The sequence below is a fragment of the Pelophylax lessonae genome, assembly GCF_965119305.1.
Source record: "Pelophylax lessonae genome assembly, chromosome: 4".
Lineage (NCBI taxonomy): Eukaryota > Metazoa > Chordata > Amphibia > Anura > Ranidae > Pelophylax > Pelophylax lessonae.
The window spans coordinates 164,203,475-164,225,294 of NC_138771.1; the positions used below are offsets into that span (position 1 = coordinate 164,203,475).

The window sequence follows — 21,820 nt, forward strand, 5'->3', positions numbered from 1 at the left end:
AACGGGCATTAATATGTGGACCTTTTTGAGATGGACTTATTATTATTTATTTATAATTTTATGGATAATTGCATTTATTTTAGTTTATTTTTATTTTTTTTGCGCTGCACTACTTGAGTGATTATATATAAAAAAACCTTTACCTTCAAGGTCCCTCTGTAACATCAGAGACCTCCTTTACCATCAGTGGATTCTCAACAGTGGCCATGAGTGCAGCACCATCAGTGCAGCCTCATCAGTGCCCATCAGTGCAGTCTCATTAGTGCCCAGGTCAGGGTTTCTCTACTACCCTGGAAGTCTACTGCCTATAGTGAGGAGAAGGATCTACCTGCTCCTGGCTGGACAAGCGCTGCTCACCATCCACAGGCTCACCAGTGCTGCTGGCTTCCACTCCGACATGTGCTCTTACCACAGGGCCTCCCAAAGTCCCAATGTACAGGGGAGACTTGTGACAGCCTGTGTCAGTGAGCGAGTCTGATTTCCAGGACTCTGACCGGGGCAGGGACATGCCAGGACATTTGACTAAAATCAGTGAGTTTCCTAGCTAATATGTGACTGTTGACAACTATGATAGTGTCTTATAAATTATCACAACACTCATTTTGTAAGTACTTTTATCCGATATATACAGTTTTTATATTTCACTACCACTTGAGGCAAATCTAACAATGACCTCACAACTAACTCTAAAAGAAAAAGTAATGCCACAATGTAAAAAAAAGTGATACCAGACCATGTTCTCACTTTTATTAGCCATGAACATTAACATTGTACTGTAGCTGTAGAATGTCATGATGAAAAATACTGATTGTGTTTGAATCCATCACCTCAAGACCGTGTTGCTGTGGGCATGTAAGATTGTTTATTGACCCACAATTATGAAGTTTTTATGTGCCATTTTACCTGGATATACTGTATATCTTGCAATCAGCCCAAGTATCCAAATGTAATTACTTCTGACCATCTGGACATTGTGTATATTATGTAATTTACAACTATGTAAGGGAAAATACAATGACTATATGAAGTATCTTTTTTTTTTTTTTTCTGTCGCCATAGTTCCAGGGACTCCGGGCCTAGTTCTGGCTTGTCCTTGCTGTCTTCAGCTGGTGCCTTTTCTGCTAGAAGATCATCTTCTCAACCAACGCCTGTCATCAACATTCAGTCCCCTCCACAAGAAAACGTAGAACCATTGGATCTCTCTGGCATTAGACAAGAGAGAGACAGTTTTTCAGGTTTGTATTATTTCATTCCTTATTTTTTGGTGGGCTGCTAATATAGCCAAATACATTACATCCATTTCTCAATTTATTTTATTATTTTAAAGGTTACCTTTTCCCACCCACCCTGTGGGCACATGTTTCTCAGTCTATTGCCTAGATTTCTTGATAAGTGTTAGGAACCAACTAAAGCATCAAAAAGATATAAAGCTTACTGGCTTTCTTAGTACAGTTAAATGTAAAACCAAATTCAACTTATGTTCTTAAATCTGATGGACAAGTGAATTGAAATTGATATTATTTATAAAAAAAAAAAAAAAAACGTATAAAGAAATGCTTTTCAGAAGCTTGGTTAAAGTGGAACTTTAGGCCAAAAATATAAAAAGGTGAACTGGCAGGAACGATAATGTAGAAAAGACTTGCTTTACAGTAATCCCCCGCTACATCGCGGTTCAGTTTTTGCGGTCCCGGTAATTCGCGTTTTTTTTTGTAATGTTATTTTACTATATAAATTATTAAAAATGAAAGATTTTTGTGTTTTTCATAGCTCTTGCTCTGTCTCTTAGTATCTTTTATGTGTTTTAATGAGTTTCTATTGTTTTAAAAGTGTGTTTAAAGACCTTAAAATGCTTTTACACGTACAGTGACAGTAAAAAAATCATGCCTACAATGCATTTTAATAGGGTTTTTCTATTTCGCGGAATTTCACTTTTCGCGGCTGGGTCCTGAACGTAACCCCCGCAATGGAGGGGGGTTTACTGTATATCTTCTGCATTAAAGTTACTTACCTGCCTGTCCGCCCCTGTACAGTAAGCTGCGCAATGCAGAATTTGACTGAACTCACACGCATGCGTGAGAGTGACATCATTCCTGCCTGGCCAATGAAAGCGGCTGGCAATTGAGACCCAGAAGCTGGCTGGCCAAAAATGTCAACAGCTGGACAGGGAGCTTCGGGATGCCACATCACTGGAGCTGAGGTGAGTTCCACTTTAACCGTTTATTTGTATCACTTTAACTTGTGTTTTTTTCTGCTGGTATCAGTATGTATAAAGTATAAATCTAATGTAAAGTAGGACTAGGTGGAATAACTTCTCTCTTTATTACATTGTCTTCTTGAAAATAGCAGCAGGATCACAAAAAAAAAAAAATCATGCATATACAGTGGGTACGGAAAGTATTCAGACCCCCTTAAATTTTTCACTCTTTGTTATATTGCAGCCATTTGCTAAAATCATTTAAGTTCATTCTTCTTCCTCATGAATGTACACACAGCTCCCCATATTGACGGAAAAACACAGAATTGTTGACATTGTTGCAGATTTATTAAAAAAGAAAAACTGAAATATCATATGGTCCTAAGTATTCAGACCCTTTGCTGTGACACTCATATATTTAACTCAGGTGCTTTCCATTTCTTCTGATCATCCTTGAGATGGTTCTACACCTTCATTTGAGTCCAGCTGTGTTTGATTATACTGATTGGACTTGATTAGGAAAGGCACACACCTGTCTATATAAGACCTTCGAGATCACAATGCATGTCAGAGCAAATGAGAATCATGAGGTCAAAGGAACTGCCTGAAGAGCTCAGAGACAGAATTGTGGCAAGGCACAGATCTGGCCAAGGTTACAAAAAGATTTCTGCTGCACTTAAGAGCACAGTGGCCTCCATAATCCTCAAATGGAAGACGTTTGGGACGACCAGAACCCTTCCTAGAACTGGCCGTCCGGCCAAACTGAGCTATCGGGGGAGAAGAGCCTTGGTGAGAGAGGTAAAGAAGAACCCAAAGATCACTGAGCTCCAGAGATGCAGTCAGGAGATGGGAGAAAGTTGTAGAAAGTCAACCATCACTGCAGCCCTCCACCAGTCGGGCTTTATGGCAGAGTGGCCCGACGGAAGCCTCTCCTCAGTGTAAGACACATGAAAGCCCGCATGGAGTTTGCTAAAAAAACACCTGAAGGACTCCAAGATGGTGAGAAATAAGATTCTCTGGTCTGATGAGACCAAAATAGAACTTTTTGGCCTTAATTCTAAGCGGTATGTGTGGAGAAAACCAGGCACTGCTCATCACCTGTCCAATACAGTCCCAACAGTGAAGCATGGTGGTGGCAGCATCATGCTGTGGGGGTGTTTTTTCAGCTGCAGGGACAAGATGAATGCGGCCAAGTACAGGGATATCCTGGACAAAAACCTTCTCCAGAGTGCTCTGGACCTCAGACTGGGCCGAAGGTTTACCTTCCAACAAGACAATGACCCTAAGCACACAGCTAAAATAACAAAGGAGTGGCTTCACAACAACTCCATGACTGTTCTTGAATGGCCCAGCCAGAGCCCTGATTTAAACCCAATTGAGCATCTCTGGAGAGACCTAAAAATGGCTGTTCACCAACGTTTACCATCCAACCTGACAGAACTGGAGAGGATCTGCAAAGAGGAATGGCAGAGGATCCCCAAATCCAGGTGTGAAAGACTTGTTGCATCTTTCCCAAAAAGACTCCTGGCTGTATCAGATCAAAAGGGGGCTTCTACTAAATACTGAGCAAAGGGTCTGAATACTTAGGACCGTGTGATATTTCAGTTTTTCTTTTTTAATAAATCTGCAACAATGTCAACAATTCTGTGTTTTTCTGTCAGTATGGGGTGCTATGTGTACATTCATGAGGAAGAAGAATGAACTTAAATAATTTTAGCAAATGGCTGCAATATAACAAAGAGTGAAAAATTTAAGAATACTTTCCGTACCCACTGTACATGCAGTATAGGCTATGTGATCTTTTTTCTTACCTTTACAAATATACTTTTACAGGGCTTTTCTTTATCAGAAAATAAGTGCAGGAACTCCCAGCCCCCTTCGCGGCAGGAGAGTACACCTCATGAAATGGTGGGTGTCGCCAAATTGCCCTAACAGTGGGAGGGTCTTAAAGGGACATTGTTAAATACCAGGAGTGCGTTACGTGTAGAGTACAGAAGTGCTCTACCTACAGATTGCATAATTACCAACATCTCATATAACGTTTCAGGGACACCTTTTTTAGTTGTGCATTCAGTAAGCCATTGTGAAAGTGCTTTGTGTGAGGACCATTCATTTAGGTATGCAATGTATGATGGTATGTGCAGGAAAGGAGTGTGGTATGAATGACGGTGTGTGCAGTGTGTATGACGGTGTTCAGGAAAGGAGTGCGGTGCATATGACCTAATGTGTAGGAAATGAGTGCAAAGGGTATGACAGTGGGCAGTATGTTCAGGATGCAGAGTGCCACCTTAGCACCTTGCCACACTGGCACCTTACTGTCTTGCTACACTGCCACCTTAACACTTTCCCTCCCTGCCCCCTCAACAGCTTGCCTACCTTAACACCTTTTCACCCTCTTGACTTCCCACAATATCCCACTAAGTTTACCTCCCCATACACATCATGGAACAAACTACTGGAAGTTATATACCTCCTGGTGGTATCTCCGAGGCTGGGCAATGAGCTCTCTTCCCCTCTGAAAATGTTGCAACATTAGCCAGCAGTAGAGATGGTCCTCCTCCACCTCTGAACTCTTTCTGTAGCCAGTACTAGAGGTACTGAGCAGGAACACTGAAGAGTGCTGGGAGAGACGGAGGGGGAAAAGAGGGCAGAGAGGATTCTGTGGTGCCACTGGGAGAGGAGCTCTGTTAATTATAGACACAGAAGCCAGGCTTCTGTGTTTACAAGTGACTGTAATGAGTCACGAGCACAGGTCCAGTGCCAAAGGTTTCGCCAAGTTCTAGCTGAAAAAAAGCCCTGCGTTTTTTAACCCCTTTATGACTAAGGTCAAAACAAACCTTAACGCCCAAGCCCAATTTTGAAACTTTGACACGATACGGTTTAGTAAAACTGTACATATCATCGCTACTACTTGTATCCAGATGGATTATACCTTGATATTTTCAGGACAAACTGGGCTTTCATTTTGGTTGTAAATAGTAATGGATATCTCCTGATTTTTTTTATGATGAAAAACTGGCCCAAAATAGTTTAAAAAATATATATACACAGTATATATATATATATATATATATATATATATATATATATATATATATATATATATATATATATATATATATATATATATATATATATATATAATATATATATATATATGTATGTATATATATCATTTTAAAATTTAGTCTTGCAGTGTATTTTAATGCCTTTACCATGACCCATCACCAAAAAAAAACAAACCTGCATAATAAATTCTCCTACTCCTAGAAATCGTGGCAATACCACATATGTGTGCATTATTTGTTCTTTGTACCCATATTAGGGCCAAGAAACAATATTACTTTTTTTTGTTGTTTTTTTTGTCCTACCTAAACACACTGACACTAAATATAAAACTTTTTTTTTCTTTCCTAAACCACACTTCTTCTGACACTGCCATTTACACTAACACAATGCCACTAACTGACACACTGATACTAACTTCCACCAACACTGACAACTAAACACACTAAACCAAGTCAAGCACTAGTTAATCTTTTTTTTCTTAAACAGACTTTTTTTCTCTTTTGTTCATTGATGGACACAGCTCCTCAAATTCATAACCATTGGGTTATACTGCCTCCTACAGGAGTAGGACACTAGGCAGAAAATACTTCTGGCTACACCCATGGGAAGTCCCAGGGGTTATACTCCCTCTCTGTGCTATAGCCACTCTTTTTTTTGCCTAGTCAGGAGTAGGGACCTAGTTACTTGCAGGGATTTCTTATCCTGGCAATTTTTTATTTTTAGATAGAAATGTTTTTTTCTCCTGGACTTTTCCTGTGAGATCTACAATCATTTGCCAGGCTGGACAAGGGGCTGGATAATCCAGATCCAGTGGTCACCCCAGTCTGGCCAGCGAGCGCACGCAGACCTCAGCTCTGCACTAGGTCGGCCAGGACATAGCCCCACTGTAGAGGGGATGGCCTGTGAGTTAAAGCAAAGTTGCATATGACCGGGTCTCAGCCCAAGTCACAGTGTTCCTCCTGGCCGACAGCCCTCCATTTTAATGGAGAGGGGTTCTGTCTGGAGCCGTGCCCACCTGGTTCCTGTTATGGTGAGTAGCTGTCCCCCCTCTCCACCTGGAGGGTTTTGGGGTGGACATGGGCCCCTCCTTGGGACGGTCGAACCCCGGGTTCCCCTCCTTCTTGCAGGCACCCCCCCTTGCTGAGTCCCTCATTCTGCCCCCCCCCCCGTGACGCTGGGGCTGTTTGGGTGGTCTGGCCACTTTCCTGGGGCCTAGGGCAATAACTGGTGATGGGGTGTGCCCGGGCGGCGACTGGATGATTGACTGTGCGGGGGGGGGGGATTGTATCTGGTGGGGACTCCTGCCAGGGCCCCCTGTCCTGCCTGGATCTGTCCTTGAGGCCTTGTCTTCCTCCTGGGTCCCTGTAAGCCTCCTGGTGTCGTGCTGGGCCACCATTTTGTTGTAGCCTGTGTTTTTCTTTATACGGCAGCCATGTTTGTGTAGTCCAGCGGCCATTTTGTTGTGGTTTGCAATTGGAAATAGTGGCGACCATGACAGTGGAGCCCTGTGGGCGGTGACTTCGGCGGTGGGAGCCCCTCCTCATCCCCTGGTGCTGACTCCTTGATCATTTTACTTCCTGATCACTGCACGTGTAGTGCAGATTCCCCTGGTGGCTGCAGGTGCCTGTTTCTGCGGGTGGTGAGTCTGGTAGGGTCCTCTCCCTCTCTGCTGAGGATCGCTTGGTGCTTTGTGCCTGGAGACCGGTTGGTGCTGCCTGCGCGGTGGGGGTTGTCCCTTAGCAGTGTTTTACACTTTTTGTCGGGTCCCCCTGGTGACACATGGAGTCTTTGGAACAGGTTTCCCCACTTGATCCCCTCTCTGAGGCTGCAGGGCCCTCTGGGTCCCAACCATCAATCCATGCACTGACGACGGTCCTGGAGTCTCTTGTGTCCTGGGTGGAGGTGGCTTGCGGGCGACGGGCTAGCAAAATGCGCCCCCCGCCTTCCCCTGCCTCATCTGTCTCATCAGATCCTGAATCTTATTTGGCCGCCGCGGACGTGGGTCACCCTGTTGGGTCTGCAACCACTCTCCTGGAATCCTCTTATAGTGAGAATGATCCCTCCATGTCTGCAACTGCGCACAAAAAGGCGCTGGTGGATGTACTGATTGTATCTGTGCGTGAGACCTTGAAGATGGAGGACACAGCTGAAGCTGCGACGGAGGCGTAGGTGCCCTTTGACACTCACAAGCCATCCAAAGCAGCAAAGGTGTTTCCTTTCCCTGCCTATTTTTACCAAATTCTCGCTAAAGAAATAAACGCTTTACTAGGCGTTACCTCTATGAGGAGTCCCTTCCTAAGAAGTGGACTGTGCCACCGGTGGTGGACCTCGAGTTTCCAGATTAAATAAGGCAACCATGATTCCGGATGAAGAGTCCCCGGCCTTTAAGGATCCAGCTGACTGAAAGTTAGAGGTTGTGGCCCGCACTTTGTACACTCTGGCTGGTTCGCAATGAGGCCGGTATTCACCATTGCCCTAATGTCGCAAACTCTGACCAAGAGGGATAAGCTCCTGTACCGTTACCTGGAGGGGGAACAGCTCCCCCCTGCCTCTTTGCTGAGCTGGCAGACCAGCTAGTCCAGGGGCTTCCGTTTATATGCGATGCCTCTTTGAATGCGGCTCCACTGATGGCTCATCTCTCCGTTTTGGCAGCTAAACTGCTTTGTGTGGGTACAGAAGTTAAAAATGGAGTCCATTCAAACAGTGGTGGCATCCCTGCATCAGGGGGATTTCCTCGCCTCTATCAATCTCAAGGATACCTACCTTCACATTCCAATATGTGCCAGTAACCAGAGTTTTCTCCGCTTTGCTGTTGGAGAGGAGCACTATCCATTTGTGGTGGTACCCTTCACAAAAGTGTTAGCCCCGATGCTAGCTTTGCTACGCCAATGGGGGATCGCGGCACTGAGCTACTTGGAAGATCTCATTCTGGGAACGGAGTCTTCCTCTGCTCTGGTTCTTGAGAGAACCTTGGAACCTTGATATCACAATACGAACTCTGCGGGAGTTCGGCTGGATTCTGAATTTTCAGAAGTCTGCTCTGGTTCTGTCCACAAAGCTGGACTGTCTGGGCCTGACTCTGGACTTGGCCTTAGCCAGAGTGCTGCTCCCTCTGGACAAACTCCAGAAATTGCAAGCTGCAATTCGCCTCCTGCTGTCCAACAAATGGTCATCCCTCTGGACTTGCATGCGGGTGCTGGGTCTGATGGTGTTTACCTTTGAGGTGGTTCCATTTGCAAAGTTCCATATGAGGTCCCTGCAAAGGGAAATTCTAACCAAATGGGACAAGACTTCGCAGTCTCCGGACAATCAGATTTGGCTGAGTCGGGCACGAAGGAGTCCCTGATATGGTGACTTCGTTCTCTGGCGCTTCGGTTGGGAAAATCCTTCCTCCCCCCCTGTATTGGACAGTGGTCGACACGGATGCCAGCCTGCCTGGCTGGGGAGGCGTCCTCAAGAAGCATTCTGTTTAGGGGATCTAGACGCTGGAAGAGTCCAGACTCCCGATCAATGTCTTGGCACTTCGAGGGATCGGACCGTGTCTGGATCATTGGACGGATCGTCTTCAGGGTTGCCCAGTGCGCATTCAATCAGACAATGCCACGGCCGTGGCTTATGTCAATCACCAAGGAGGCACAAGAAGTGTTCTGGCGGCATTCTAAGGTGGGCAGAATGGTTTGTTCCAGCCCTCTCCGCTGTACACATTCCCGGGGTGTAAAATTGGCAGGCAGATTACCTCAGTCGGCAGGCGTTGGACCACGGGGAGTGGTCTCATCATTCGGAGGTGCTTCATCAGCTGTGTCTCCGGGGGGCACCCCTGAGGTGGATCTGTTGGCATCTTGGCTCAACAGAAAGGTGCAGGGGTTTGCGGCTCAGTCAAGGGATCCTCTTGTGGATGCCACAGATGGGCTGGTGGCCCTGTGGGATCAGTATCGTCTGATTTACGCCTTTCCTCCCCTCAAGCTTCTGGCCAGACTTCTATGCAGGATCAAGGCAGAAGGGATTCTGATCATCTAAGTGGCTCTGGACTGGCCTCGCCGGGCTTGGTACGCCGAACTGGTGCGGCTGGTCGCCCATGTTCCTTGGCAGCTTCCTCTCAGGGAGGATCTGCTGTCCCAAGGACCAATCTTCCATCCTGCTTTACAGTCGCTGGCCCTAAAGGTTTGGCTGTTGAACGCCAAGTGCTGAAGAAAAGGGGTTTAGCGATTCCTACACTGTTGAAAGCTAGAAAATCTACCTCTAGGAAGATCTACCGTCGTAAGTGGAAGACGTACATTGCGTGGTGTGAGTCTCTTGGGGTTCTTCCTCGGTCCTTCTCAGTGGCTCGGATCTTGACCTTCCTTGATGGGGGGGTTGAACAGAAATTGGCCTTGAGTACCATCAAGGGCCAGGTATCCGCTTTGGCGGTCTTCTTCCAATGACCTTTGGCTACACACTCCCTGGTCCGTACCTTTCTTCAGGGTGTCCGACATTTGGTTCCTCCAGTGTGGGCTCCGTTGCCGCCTTGGGATCTTAATTTGGTGCTTTCAGCTCTACAGAAGCCTCCCTTTGAAAATATTCAGGAGATTCCCCTGCTTACACTGTCCCAGAAGGTGGCCTTTTTAGTGGCTATCACCTCTGGGGGCAGCGTGTCGGAACTGGCACCGTTATCCTGTTGTTCACCTTACCTGGTGATTCACAGGGATAAAGGGGTTCTTCGCCCCTGTCCGTCATTCCTTCCAAAGGTCGTCTCTGATTTTCATTTGCATGAAGACATTTTGTTGCCTTCCCTGTGTCCCAGTCCTAAACATCCAAAGGAAATTGCCTGGCATGCCTTGTGGTCCGGGCAATTAGGGTGTACCTGGCAACTATGGAGTCTTTCAGGAAGTCAAACCTTCTCTTTGTGCTCACGGATGGACCTCGAAAAGGGTTGTCCGCTTCCTCTGCGACCATTTCCGGATGGATCAGACTGACAATGGTTCAGGACTATTCCATCAGGGGTCAGGTTCCTCCTTTCCCTGTCAAGACGCACTCTACTAGGACGCTTAGTGCCTCCTGGGCTTTCTGGCATCAGGCGTCAGTGACTCAGGCTTGCAAGGTGGCCACCTGGTCGTCGGTGTACACTTTTGCAAAGTTTTATAAAGTGGATGTGTTGGGATCTGCGGATGCTTCTTTTGGCTGCAAGGTTTTGCAGCCTGCTGTTGAGAGGACCTGATCTTCTTTGAGGGTGTGTTGTTTTTTTCAGGTGGGCTCCAGTTGTTTGGTTGAGCTCCTGTTGTCTGGTTGGCTAATGTTTAGCCTTGGGAATTTTTCACCACTCATGTTTAACACTGCTTTGGGGCATCCCAATGGTTATGAATATCAGGAGCTGTGTCTGTCAAATAACGAAAGAGAAAATGTGATTTTTGACTTACCGTAAAATCCATTTCTCTGATGTCCATTGACGGACACAGCACCCACCCCTCTGTGGAGTTAGAATTCTCTTGACACTACTTGTAACAAAACTGAGCGGCTATAGCAGAGAGAGGGAGTATACTCCCTGGGACTGCCCATGAGTGTAGCCAGAATTTTTTTTGTGCCTAGTGTCCTACTCCTGTAGGGGGCAGTATAACCAAATTATTATGAATATCAGGAGCTGTGTCCATCAATGAACATCAAAGAAATGGATTTTACGGTAAGTCAATACATACATTGTATTGTTTTCTACTCTGTAGAAGAGAAGTCACTTGTCTCTCCTCTTTACAGAGGAAAAATAACACAGGCACCAGCTGCAAGATGATTGTTCACTGTGATAGCCCACACCAAGCCTACCTAGAAGCCCTCCTTACTTTGGAGGGGGGGGGGGGCGTGTGTTTGCATACGCGTAAGTGTGGATCGGACACATAGCAGGTCTGTGAGTCCAATACATCATTTCAGAGGGGTACAAAATAGACTTTCTGTCTCAGCCTCCTTGCTTTTTGCTTTCCAATCTGCCAGCCTCCAACCAAAATGAAGGCAGATTTAAAGTGATTCTAAAGAATGCATTCTCTCCATTAAGGTAAAAAAAACTTCTATACCACTGGACTCCCCCCCCCCCCCCCCGACCCACCTTTATACTTATCTGAGCCCAGTCTCACTCTAGAGTTGTGCCCAAAATCAGTGTCTCGCTCTGCTTCCTCCCTATTCAGAGTACAGATTGATAGCAGCAGGAGTCATTGGCTCCTGCTGCTGTCAATCAAATCTTGTGATGAGAAGCAGGGGGTGGGGCTGGGCCACTCTGTCTGTGTCTATAAATGCAGGCAGTGTGGCTTGAGATCGAGCCCCAAGTGCCTTCATAGGAAGTGGCTTTCTATGGGACACTCTCCAATATGGTGGAGCCAGGGGCGCTGGCTGGGGACTCCAGAAGGATTGGGGCTGTTCTTTGCAAAACCATTGCACAGAGCAGGTAAGTATAACATATTAAAAAAAAAAAAAAAAAGCAGTTTCAAGGTTTCTTTTCAAACCTAGTTACAGTCCCAAGACCAAATTATGGCATCTGCCAAGTACTGGACTTAGAATCCCTAAAATAAATTTCTTTGTGTACCAAAATTCCAGATGGAATCAATGAGATCTGTCATTGCCTCTCTTAGATGGGGAATTTCTTTCATTAGTAGTTCAATAAGATGCCTGTTTACACATACATTATATTACCAAAAGTATTGTGACACCTGCGTTTACACGCATAATATCAACTTTAAAAGTATCCCAGTCTTAGTCCATAGGGTTCAATATTGAGTTGGCCCACCCTTTGCAGCTATAACAGCTTCAACTCTTCTCGGAAGGCTGTCCACAAGGTTTAGAGGTGTGTCTATGGGAATGTTTGACCATTCTTCCAGAAGCGCATTTTTGAGGTCAAGCACTGATGTGGACGAGAAGGTCTGTCTTGCAGTCTCCACTCTACTTCATCCCAAAGGGGTTTTATCAGGTTGAGGTCAGGACTCTGTGCAGACCAGTTAAGTTCCTCCACCCCAAACTCGCTCATCCAGGTTTTTATAGACCTTGCTTTGCGCTGGTCCAAATCATTTGGTGGAGGGTGGATTATGGTGTGGGGTTGTTTTTCAGGGGTTGGGCTTGGACCCTCAGTTCCAGTGAAGGAAACTCTTAAGGTGTCAGCATACCAAGACATTTTAGGCAATTTCATGCTCCCAACATTACAAAATCTGCTCTCTAGCTCTCTCACACTGGAGTACTTGGGTCTAATTTTGGAAACAGCCCAAGCCAGAATTTTCCACATCAAAAAATTGCTTCCCTTTGGGCCACATGCAGACCCTCAGGTCAAAATGGCGCCCCTCAGATTGCTTCTGCATGAGGGTTCGCAGTAACCTCCTTTGAGGCAGTTCTCTTTGCCCAGTTTCACTATAGACTTTTTCAATGCAACATACTTACAACACAGAACAAGCAAATTCAATCATTGGATGTCCCAGTGCTTCTATTCAGCCAGACAATTGTCTCCCTGACATGGTGGATCCCTAATCCTACCCTTGAATTGGAAAAGTCGTTTCTTCACATGCCTTAGAAGGTGATGATAATGGATGCCAGCCTTACAGGATTGAGCAGGGTTTACAACTCCCTGACTGTCCGGAGGATATGGTCTCGAGAGGAATCAAAACTTCATCAACATTCTGGAACTGAGACCAATCAGATTATCTCTAGAACATTGGACCTCTCTTCTGACCTGTCACCCAGTTCTGGTATAGCTGGATATTGCCATAGTGGTAGATTACATAAACCATATCAGGGTGACACCAGAAATCAAACTTCTGGGAGAGAAACATGTCTGCTACTTTCTTGGGTGGGAAACTTACATTCCAGCTCTTGGCTACGCAGATATCTCTGACAATTTGCAGATGGACTTCCTAAGCCGCCAACGGCTAGACCCTGGGGATGCATCTCTGCACCCCTAGATCTTTCAAAATCCCTGTCAAAGGTGGGGAAAACCTAGATGTGGACATCCTGGCCTCCCGGTTTAACAACAAGCTGAACAAATCTGTAGCCAGGCCTTTGCAGTAGACGCTCTGGTAATTCTGGTTCAGACATGTTGCTAACTCGGACATTTGGCTGACAAGCCATGGCCTCTTCCAAACAGACCGGAATTTCTGGCCCACAGTCATCTATCCTGCTTCCCATTCCCTGGCCATATCGACGAGAACTGGTAAAACCCAAATATTAAACTATCGGGGTATTTCTGACTCTCATCTTAATCCGAGCAGGAACTCTAGCGAATCCTCTATCACTCTTATTTTGGCCTTTCTCCAGTCTGGTCTTGACCAGCATCTGTCCCTGAGTACGCTGCAGAGAGGTTTCTGCCTTATCCATTCTCTTACACAAGTGTCTTGTCTCTCAATCCCATATCAAGACTTTTCTTTATAGAGTTGCTCAAATAAATCCACCAATTCAACCACCTGTGTCACCTCAGGATTTCAATCTGGTATTCTGTGTTCTGCAGACACCCTTTTGAATCAATTAGAGACATGCATTTGGAAGACCTCACACGTAAGATTGTCTTTCTGATCTCCATTACATGTTAGGCCTGTTTCTGAGTAAAGGGCCTTTTCTTGTTTTGCAGAGGGGTGAGGTAGTTTTGAGACCGAAGCCTTCTTTTACCTCACGGGGTCTTTTCGCTACACATAAATTAGGATATTGTCCTCCCTTGCCTCTGTCCTGCTCCAAAACATGACATGGAAAACACCTTACACTGCTTGGATGTGGTCAGGGCTGTCAGGGTCCATTTACCAGCCATGGCATCTGTTAACAAGACTGAGTCTCTCTTTGTTCTGCCTGGAGGTCCTTATAGAGGACAGTCTGCTTTCCGATCCACCATTTCCAAATGAATGACATACTTTATTTTCAGGGTCTATGCCCTTAAGGAAAGGGTTCCTCCCTTCCCCAAATTAGCTCATTCCATTGTTGGGGTCTCTTGGACTTTTCAGCATCAAGCATCTGTATCCCAGATTTGCAAAGCCACCACCTGGTCCTCTCTTCACACATTCTTAAAGTTCTACCAGGTGGGTATTCAGGCCAGGTCAATGCGAACTTCAGCCACAGGGTGCTTCAAAATCCAGCTTGGGAAAGATCACAACCATATGGTCGGGATCCGCCCTCATGCCTAAACTGGCATTCAGCTCAGCCTCTCCAGGGTTATTGTTTAGGGATGTCCTGTGGTCCATGACTACAGGTCCTGTACTGATGTTTTACCATGTTGTTGCCCACCTCCTGAGTTACTGTTTGGGGATGTCCCATGGTCTATGAATACAGGTCCTGGGCCGTACCAGGGCCGTCTTTTCCATTGGGCATGCTTGGCGGTTGCCCGGGGGCCCCACTTGCTAAGGGGCCCCACAGCCCACACATATGGTGGTAAACTGTCAACAGGCCAGTCTGGCCAGAATCCTCCAGATTACTTTGTTTACCTGGTGGTCTAGGGCCCCCCCCGTTGTCGGCCGGGCCCCGCCGCCCCCCCCCCCCGTTGTCCGCCGGTGGCTAGAGTCCACTGGTTGCTAAGGCCAGGCCGATTGGCATCTAGCAACCAGTGACGTCACGTTCTGATTGAGAGCAGAGCAGACCCATGCATAGCCGGTACAAGGGGGGGGGGGTGCGAGGGAACATGTGCCCTGGGCGCAGTGTTAAGGGGGGGGCGGGTTGGGAGCGTCAACTCTTCTTTTATCCCAGTGACAGGATTAAAGCGTTCCACCTGTGTCCCCGCCGGCCGGCGTGCGCCCACTACCTGTAAGAATTCAGTATGTACGTACGAGTCTCCCCCCGGCATTTTCCACATCTTCTGTCAGCATCTGTGCCCGCCTCCTGGCCTGCCCACCTCCTGTAAGGCTTTAGTATTGATCTGCCCGTGTCTTGTCCAGGCATTTCCCTCGGGTTCTATCCCCGCCGGCTGACCCACCCACTCACTAGCTGGCCCGCCCACCCAGCACCTGTGACACTTTTCTAGCCTTTGTTCTATAGGTCTGATAGGAGGTGGGCGGGCCGGGAGGCGTGGACAAAAGCAGACAGAAGATGCAGAAAATGCCGGGGCTAGACTCGTGCATATCTAAAAATGCTGAATCCTTACAGGTGGTGGATGGGCTGGCCGGAGGGGACAGAAGCTGATTTGCCTTGCCTAAACCCAAAAAACACAGAGCAGTACAGGTACAGTGTCATTATGTACTGCTGTTTTCCACTAAACACCATGTTTCCTGGCTGTAGCCAACTATTAGGGCTCGTTTACACGTGCGGTTGGGGGCAGCAAAACATGCAGCTGAGCATCATTTTTACCCACCCCCCCATTGCTCCTCTTTAAAGGAGAAGGTTAGCCAAAGCTATTTCAGCTATACTTCTCCTGGGGATCACAGGAGTGCATTTAGTCACGCACTCCTGTGACCCATTTTCAGGCGACAGTGGGTTAAAGACATATCGCATGACCAGAGAGGAAAAGACGTAGCAGCCGCCTTCATTCCCAGTGGGTGCCACTCTGAGACTGAGGTGTGAACTGTACACATGGGGGTGGGTGGGGGGGATTGAGGGCGCAGTTTGCCATCCTTGCTGGGTGACCTTGTCCTGGCACTGCCCATTATGCACCTACACCTTGGGGGGGCGCAGTTTGGCGTCTCCGCCCCTGGGCGCTAGATGGCCTTGTCCTGCACTAGACCCATGATGCACAGTTCCTCGTCGGTCGGCTCGTCCTCCTCTATGCGCCTAGAAGACTGGCTCCGCCTCCTCCCAACTTCTCCCTTCATGTGCAGCCGTTGTAAAAGGTAAGGCAGTCAGCCCAGCTGCCAGGCTGCTTGATTTTATTTATTTTTTTTCACTCTCTCTCTCCATCCACACAAGAGACAACTAATACCTGGAGGATATACCTTACTATATATTGGTCCCTGTAATATGTATATAGTAAGATATATATACTCCAGGTAGTAGTTGTACTCTCTTGTAGTATATAGTGTTCCCTGTAATGTGTATATAGTCTATATACATATTACAGGGAACACTATATACTACAAGAGAGTACAACTACTACCTGGAGTAAATATACCTTACTATATATACATATTACAGGGACCAATATATACTACAAGAGAGTACAACTAACTACCTGGAGTATATACCTTACTATATACATATTACAGGGACCAATATATACTACACAAGAGTACAACTAGGCTGGAGTATATACCTTGCTATATACATATTACAGGGAACACTATATACTATAAGAGACTCTTGTAGTATATAGTGTTCCCTGTAATATGTATATAGTAAGGTATATACTCCAGCCTAGTTGTACTCTCTTGCAGTATATATTGGTCCATGTAATATGTATATAGTAAGGTATATACTCCAGGTAGTTGTGCTCTCTTGCCATGATGAATGCATGTCCTTGCTCACCTCCTCCGGACTCCTCTCTGCCCTGTCCTCTTCCTCCAGGCGCCCCTCCCATTGGCCGCCGGGCTATCGCTGCTCCGCCCAGAGTAGGCAGGGGGCCCCAGTGCAATGCATTACCCAGGGGCCTATAAGGCTCTTAAGATGGCAATGTCCTGTACTGTATGATTAAGATAATAGGAAACTATTTACCTGTTTATTCCTAATCATGGAGTACAGTCCTCTCCTCTCTATGCGTTGATCGCTTCTGAATGCTCGTTAAAAAAACTGGGATCTCATGGTGTGGGTGGGATTATTTGAATGTCTAGCTTTTTTTTACTCCAATATGAGGAATTGGCAGGCAAGAGATTCTTGAGAAAGGGGGTTCTCACACCCCCAAAACATTGAGTTTTTCCTCCCCCTTTTTCTTTTTACCAGGGTATGGCTCAGCTATCCTTCTCTTCTGGGTACTGAATTCCTGTATGTACTTCTGAACATCAGCTGCTTAATGATTTAGAGATGCATACTGCAACTATATACATGCATGCATTTTTGTTTGATGGAATTAAAGGTTGTGCGAATACCTACGCTGTATTATGTTTTAAAGTTATATGACATACTTGGCTATGTGTACCTATTGTATAATTGTATGTATATGTCTAATACAACTTAATTGTTTAAACATTTTTGTTATGTGGTGTGCTTACTCTGTATGGATCTCCAGTCTCCAGCCTTTTCCTCTGCCTGCTTACAGTAAAAAGGTCACCTCAGGCTACCTGCTGCCAGTGTTTTTAGTACCTGAGGTCTTGTTTCACCCAGGACCTAGTTGCATTACTCCTTGGCAGCTGCAGAAAGTCTTCCCTAATACAAAGGACAGTTCCACTGCCACAAGTGACCTCAGCCAGTATTCCCCTAATGATTCTGAGGACATTTACTCATAGAGAACTGGGCCCTGTGATCTAGAGACTGGAACCTCTATTGCTATAGGGTTGTCATTATCAGAGCCTTTCCCAGTTCTGTTGGGTGAGGCAAGTCCTCCTACACGTCCACTCAGGACCTCTTAGCTGTTTGTGCTGAGCTACTGGGGCACTCTTCCTGAAGAGGCTCCAAGCACATCCCCGGGCCCCACCCTCTCTGATCCTTCCAAGCCCCTAAATCATGCCAGGCCTATGGCCCTGTCACCACCTTTAACTAAGATTACCTATTCCCAGCAATCTGTCTCTGAAGACAGGGGCACCGCAGTCAATTGCTTTTGACTGAGATTTACAGGGGGGTGTTTCAAAGCTTGTTGATGCAGTGCATAGTGCCTTGCATCTGGAGGACCAGCCTGCTCTTTGGGTGATCAGGACACCCCTTTAGCCCAAATCCTTTTTCTTCTGGCACCTCCTTCTGATGCCCCCTCAATATCAATGCATGTTCCCAGGTCTTCCTGGGTTCCCCACACCTGGAAACCCTTGGCCCTGTCCAAGTCGGTACATGGCTTTTGGATTTGTACCCTATGCAGAGTCCCACTTCCTTTTTTCAGGAGAATCCTATATACTTGTACTGTTGAATCCCTCCTCTTGGTACCACTGGTGCTATCCAGAATCTTTCCTTCCCAAAGGGACTCTCTGACCTACAAGGTCAAACAGGAACATATCTGGCTATCCCTACTTTAACAAGGATCTGGCCCCTTGTTAAGGTGGGGATCTGCTATTTCTCGAGCACTGCACTTTGTGTTTATCCTAGTGTCCTTTGCTGGCATCCCCATTTTGGAGTGCTCAGACAACCTCCAAGTCAGCTTTTTGTACCTTGCAGCCAGAACCCCAATGAAGGGTCTAATACCTGCAAGCTTCAGCTGGATAGGATCTCACAGGTGTCTGTTGTTGGTAGTTTAGTCACTGGTTGGCAAAGCTGTGCAGCTTAAAATCTTGCTACAAAGGCTTATACTCCATGTGACATGGGAGTTTCTTCCTTTTTCGCCCTATCAACAGTCTGTAGGGCATTGAGGGAGCTCTTGACAGGGTATCCCATTCTCTTGTTGATTCTCAGTTCCTTTAATCCCCCCTCTCTATTGCTGGGGGCCTGGGCTCTGGGTGAGATAACTAGATGGTCTCTATGGCTCAGGAAGTCCCTGTCCTGACACATGCTGGGGTGTCCATATGCCCAGGACTTGTGTCTTGTTCTCCAGAACAGATGGTTTCCTTTTGGATCCCATTATGAGTCACCACCCTAAGCTGGACTCCCTTGGATATCACTGTGTTCTAAAACAAAGCACCAGAGAAAAAACACACTTAGAGCTTTGGAGAGAGACAAGTAAACACTACAGATATACAGTAGGTGCTTTGTTCACATTTCATGACGGAGGTTTACAACCACTTTAAGCAAACTTTAACCACTTAACGACCAGCCACGTAGATCTACGTCGGCTGACTTTGAGTGGTTATACCGGGATGATGCCTCTAGCTAGAGGCATCATCCCGGTACCGTTGTTTGAAGCCGGCGGTCGGCTTTCCGTCGGTAACGATCGACGCGGCTCGGGAGCCACTCGATCGTTACCCGGGGGGGCGGGAGGGGACGTCCCCCCCCCTCCCGCCGCCTTCCGCGGCTTTGCTCGGGGCTCCCGTCCCACCGGGAGCCCCGAGCACCCAGCCGGCACGTCCGCCGGCTGGATGGAGTCCCGATGAATGCCGGAAACGGCATCGATCGGGTCTCCGATGACGTAACCCGGAGGCGGCGTCCATGACGTCACATCCGGGTTACTGTGCCGCAAAAGGCGGCAGATTTAAAAAACGGCTGTATGCAAAAATGCCGTTTTTGGCGTTTTGCATACAGGGAAGTGTAGTGGAGGGGTCTAGGGTCTTTTAGACCCTCGATCCCTCCATAAAGTGTACCTGTCACACATATTGCTGTCACAAGGGATGTTTACATTGCTTGTGACAGCAATAAAAGTGATCAGATTTTTATTTTTTTTTAAAAACCTGTAATAAAGTTAATAAGAAAGAAAAAATACATAGGAAAAAAAAAAAAAAAAAATTTAGCCGCCCCTGTCACCGTTAGCTCGCGCACAAAAAAAAACGTATACGCAAGTCGAGCCGCAAATGAAATCGCTGTTCAAACCACACATGTGAGGTATCGCCGCGATCGCCAGAGCGTGGGCAATAATTTAAAAAAAAGAGCTACACTCTAACTCAAAACTGGTAACCGTTAAATAAATTTAAAGCGTCGCAGATTGAGATCTCTATTGACCGTAGTTTGTCGCTATCCCACGGGGGGGCGCAATTTTAAACCGTAACATGTTTGGTATCTATTTACTCGGCGTGACATGTTCTTTCACAATATACAAAAAAATGGGCTAACTTTACTGTTTAGTATTTTTTAAAATTAGTGAAATGTGATTTTTCAAATTTTTTCCAAAAAAATGGCGTTTTAAAGACCGCTGCGCAAATACCGCGTGACAAAAAATTTTGCAATGACCGACATTTTATTCTCCAGAGTCTTTGCTAAAAAAATATATATAATGTTTGGGGGTTCTAAGTCGTTTTCTAGGAAAAAATACTGGTTTTAACTTGTGAACAAAAAGTGTCCGAAATAGGGCTGGGGGTAAAGTGGTTAAAGAGGAAGTAAACCCTCCTCTGCAACTTGTACCTATAGTTAAGGCTTACCTATAGGTACTGTAAATATCTCCTAAACATTCACCGTTTAGGAGATATTTACTTTGCATGCAGCCAGTGACATCACTGGCGCATGCGCTATGAAGGAACGTGCCGTTCCTTCAGAGCCCCATGCCGTTACCATCGGCTCCCGCGCACATGTGCGGGAGTGACGTCATCGCGGCTCCAGCCAATCAGATGGCCGGATGCCGCAAACCCAGGAGAAGGGCGACAGAACATGTCGCCCATGAGACAGGTAAGCGGTTGGCACTGCGGGGCTTCGATGCATACTAGCTCATTATGTGTTTTTCTTTCAGGTGTTTGTTTTTTTTTGTTTTTTTAAATTCTGAGGTTTTCAACCTCTTTAAGCAAGTTTAGCATACCAAAGCAGTCACCTGCCATTTATTAAGTGTAAGCATAAACATTTTTTTTTTTTTTTTCAAAGTCTGTCTCAACTGCAAGATTTCCCTTCACCTCCTGTTCTGGAGATGTGACAGGAAATTCGATGAAATTTCCCCTAAAGGGTAATTTCTGTCTTAGAAAGCGGTCACCCAAATTTTGTCCTAGTTGAATGATTTATTCTTTCCTCTTGCTCTGGTGACGACTAAAATTTTGGATTACAGTTTTAAAATTCTATATTTTCCTTCACTTTTGTCTGGACGCCAATAGTCACCAGGACAAAGAGGGTTAAAATTGGTCAGCTGGGACACTTAGGCAGGAATAAAAATTAGACAGAGGATTAAAAAAAAAAACCTGATTGTGCTAAACTGAAACAAGAATTACTGCACTTTATACATCATTGGGCAGTGCTTATCTCAACAAGCCAATATGTGTGGGGTTTATTTTCTATAATTGTTCTATGCTGTCTTTATTACAGGTGATAAAAAGAGTGTGGGCAACACTCCAGAAACACCACGTCTACCATCATCCACTCGCTCTGATGTCAGAACATCAAAGTCCAAATCTTGCTCATCGCTGCTTTCTGCTCATGCAAGCCGTCCAGGGTCTAATACCAAGCCCATTCTACCACCTATTCCATCAGGACGAAAGAAGTCTCCAAGTTAATTCAGCTAGCCCTTTGGCACTATTTTTCTACACTCCTTAATAAAGACAATGCCAGGCTTTTAATTTTTCTCCTATATGCTTTGCATTAAACGTTGTTTGCTGAATTGCTGTTTCAAGAGCTATTTAACCACTTAAGCCCAGGAAGATTTTACCCCCTTCCTGACCAGGGGGTATTTTGCGATTCGGCACTGTGTGACTTTAACAGACAATTGCGCGGTCGTGCGATGCTGTACCTAAACGAATTTGACGTCCTTTTTTTTCCCACAAACAGAGCTTTCTTTTGGTGGTATTTGATCACCTGTGCGATTTTTTGATCATGCGCTATAAACAAAAAAAGAGTGTCAATTTTGCAAAAATAACAATATTTTTCACATTTTTTTATATGAAATTCCCCCCCAAAAAATGTAAAAATCTAAATTTTTTAACATTTTCGGCCAATTTGTTTTATGCTACATATGTTTGGTAAAAAAAAATCGCAAAAAGCGTATTTTGATTGGTTTGCGCAAAAGTTATCGCG

The 21,820-nt window shown here is 45.9% G+C and overlaps 1 protein-coding gene across 1 annotated transcript in view; it reads left to right on the forward strand.

Moving 5' to 3' along the window:
• Positions 1–21,414, forward strand: part of LRGUK (leucine rich repeats and guanylate kinase domain containing) — a 171,933-nt gene extending 150,519 nt beyond the window's left edge. The window contains exons 19-20 of the mRNA XM_082254330.1: positions 1,060–1,235; positions 21,116–21,414. Coding sequence (XP_082110456.1) covers positions 1,060–1,235; positions 21,116–21,303 — 364 coding nt within the window. The 3' untranslated portion in view covers positions 21,304–21,414. The remainder of the gene's footprint in view (positions 1–1,059; positions 1,236–21,115) is intronic.
• The last annotated feature ends 406 nt before the right edge of the window (positions 21,415–21,820 follow it).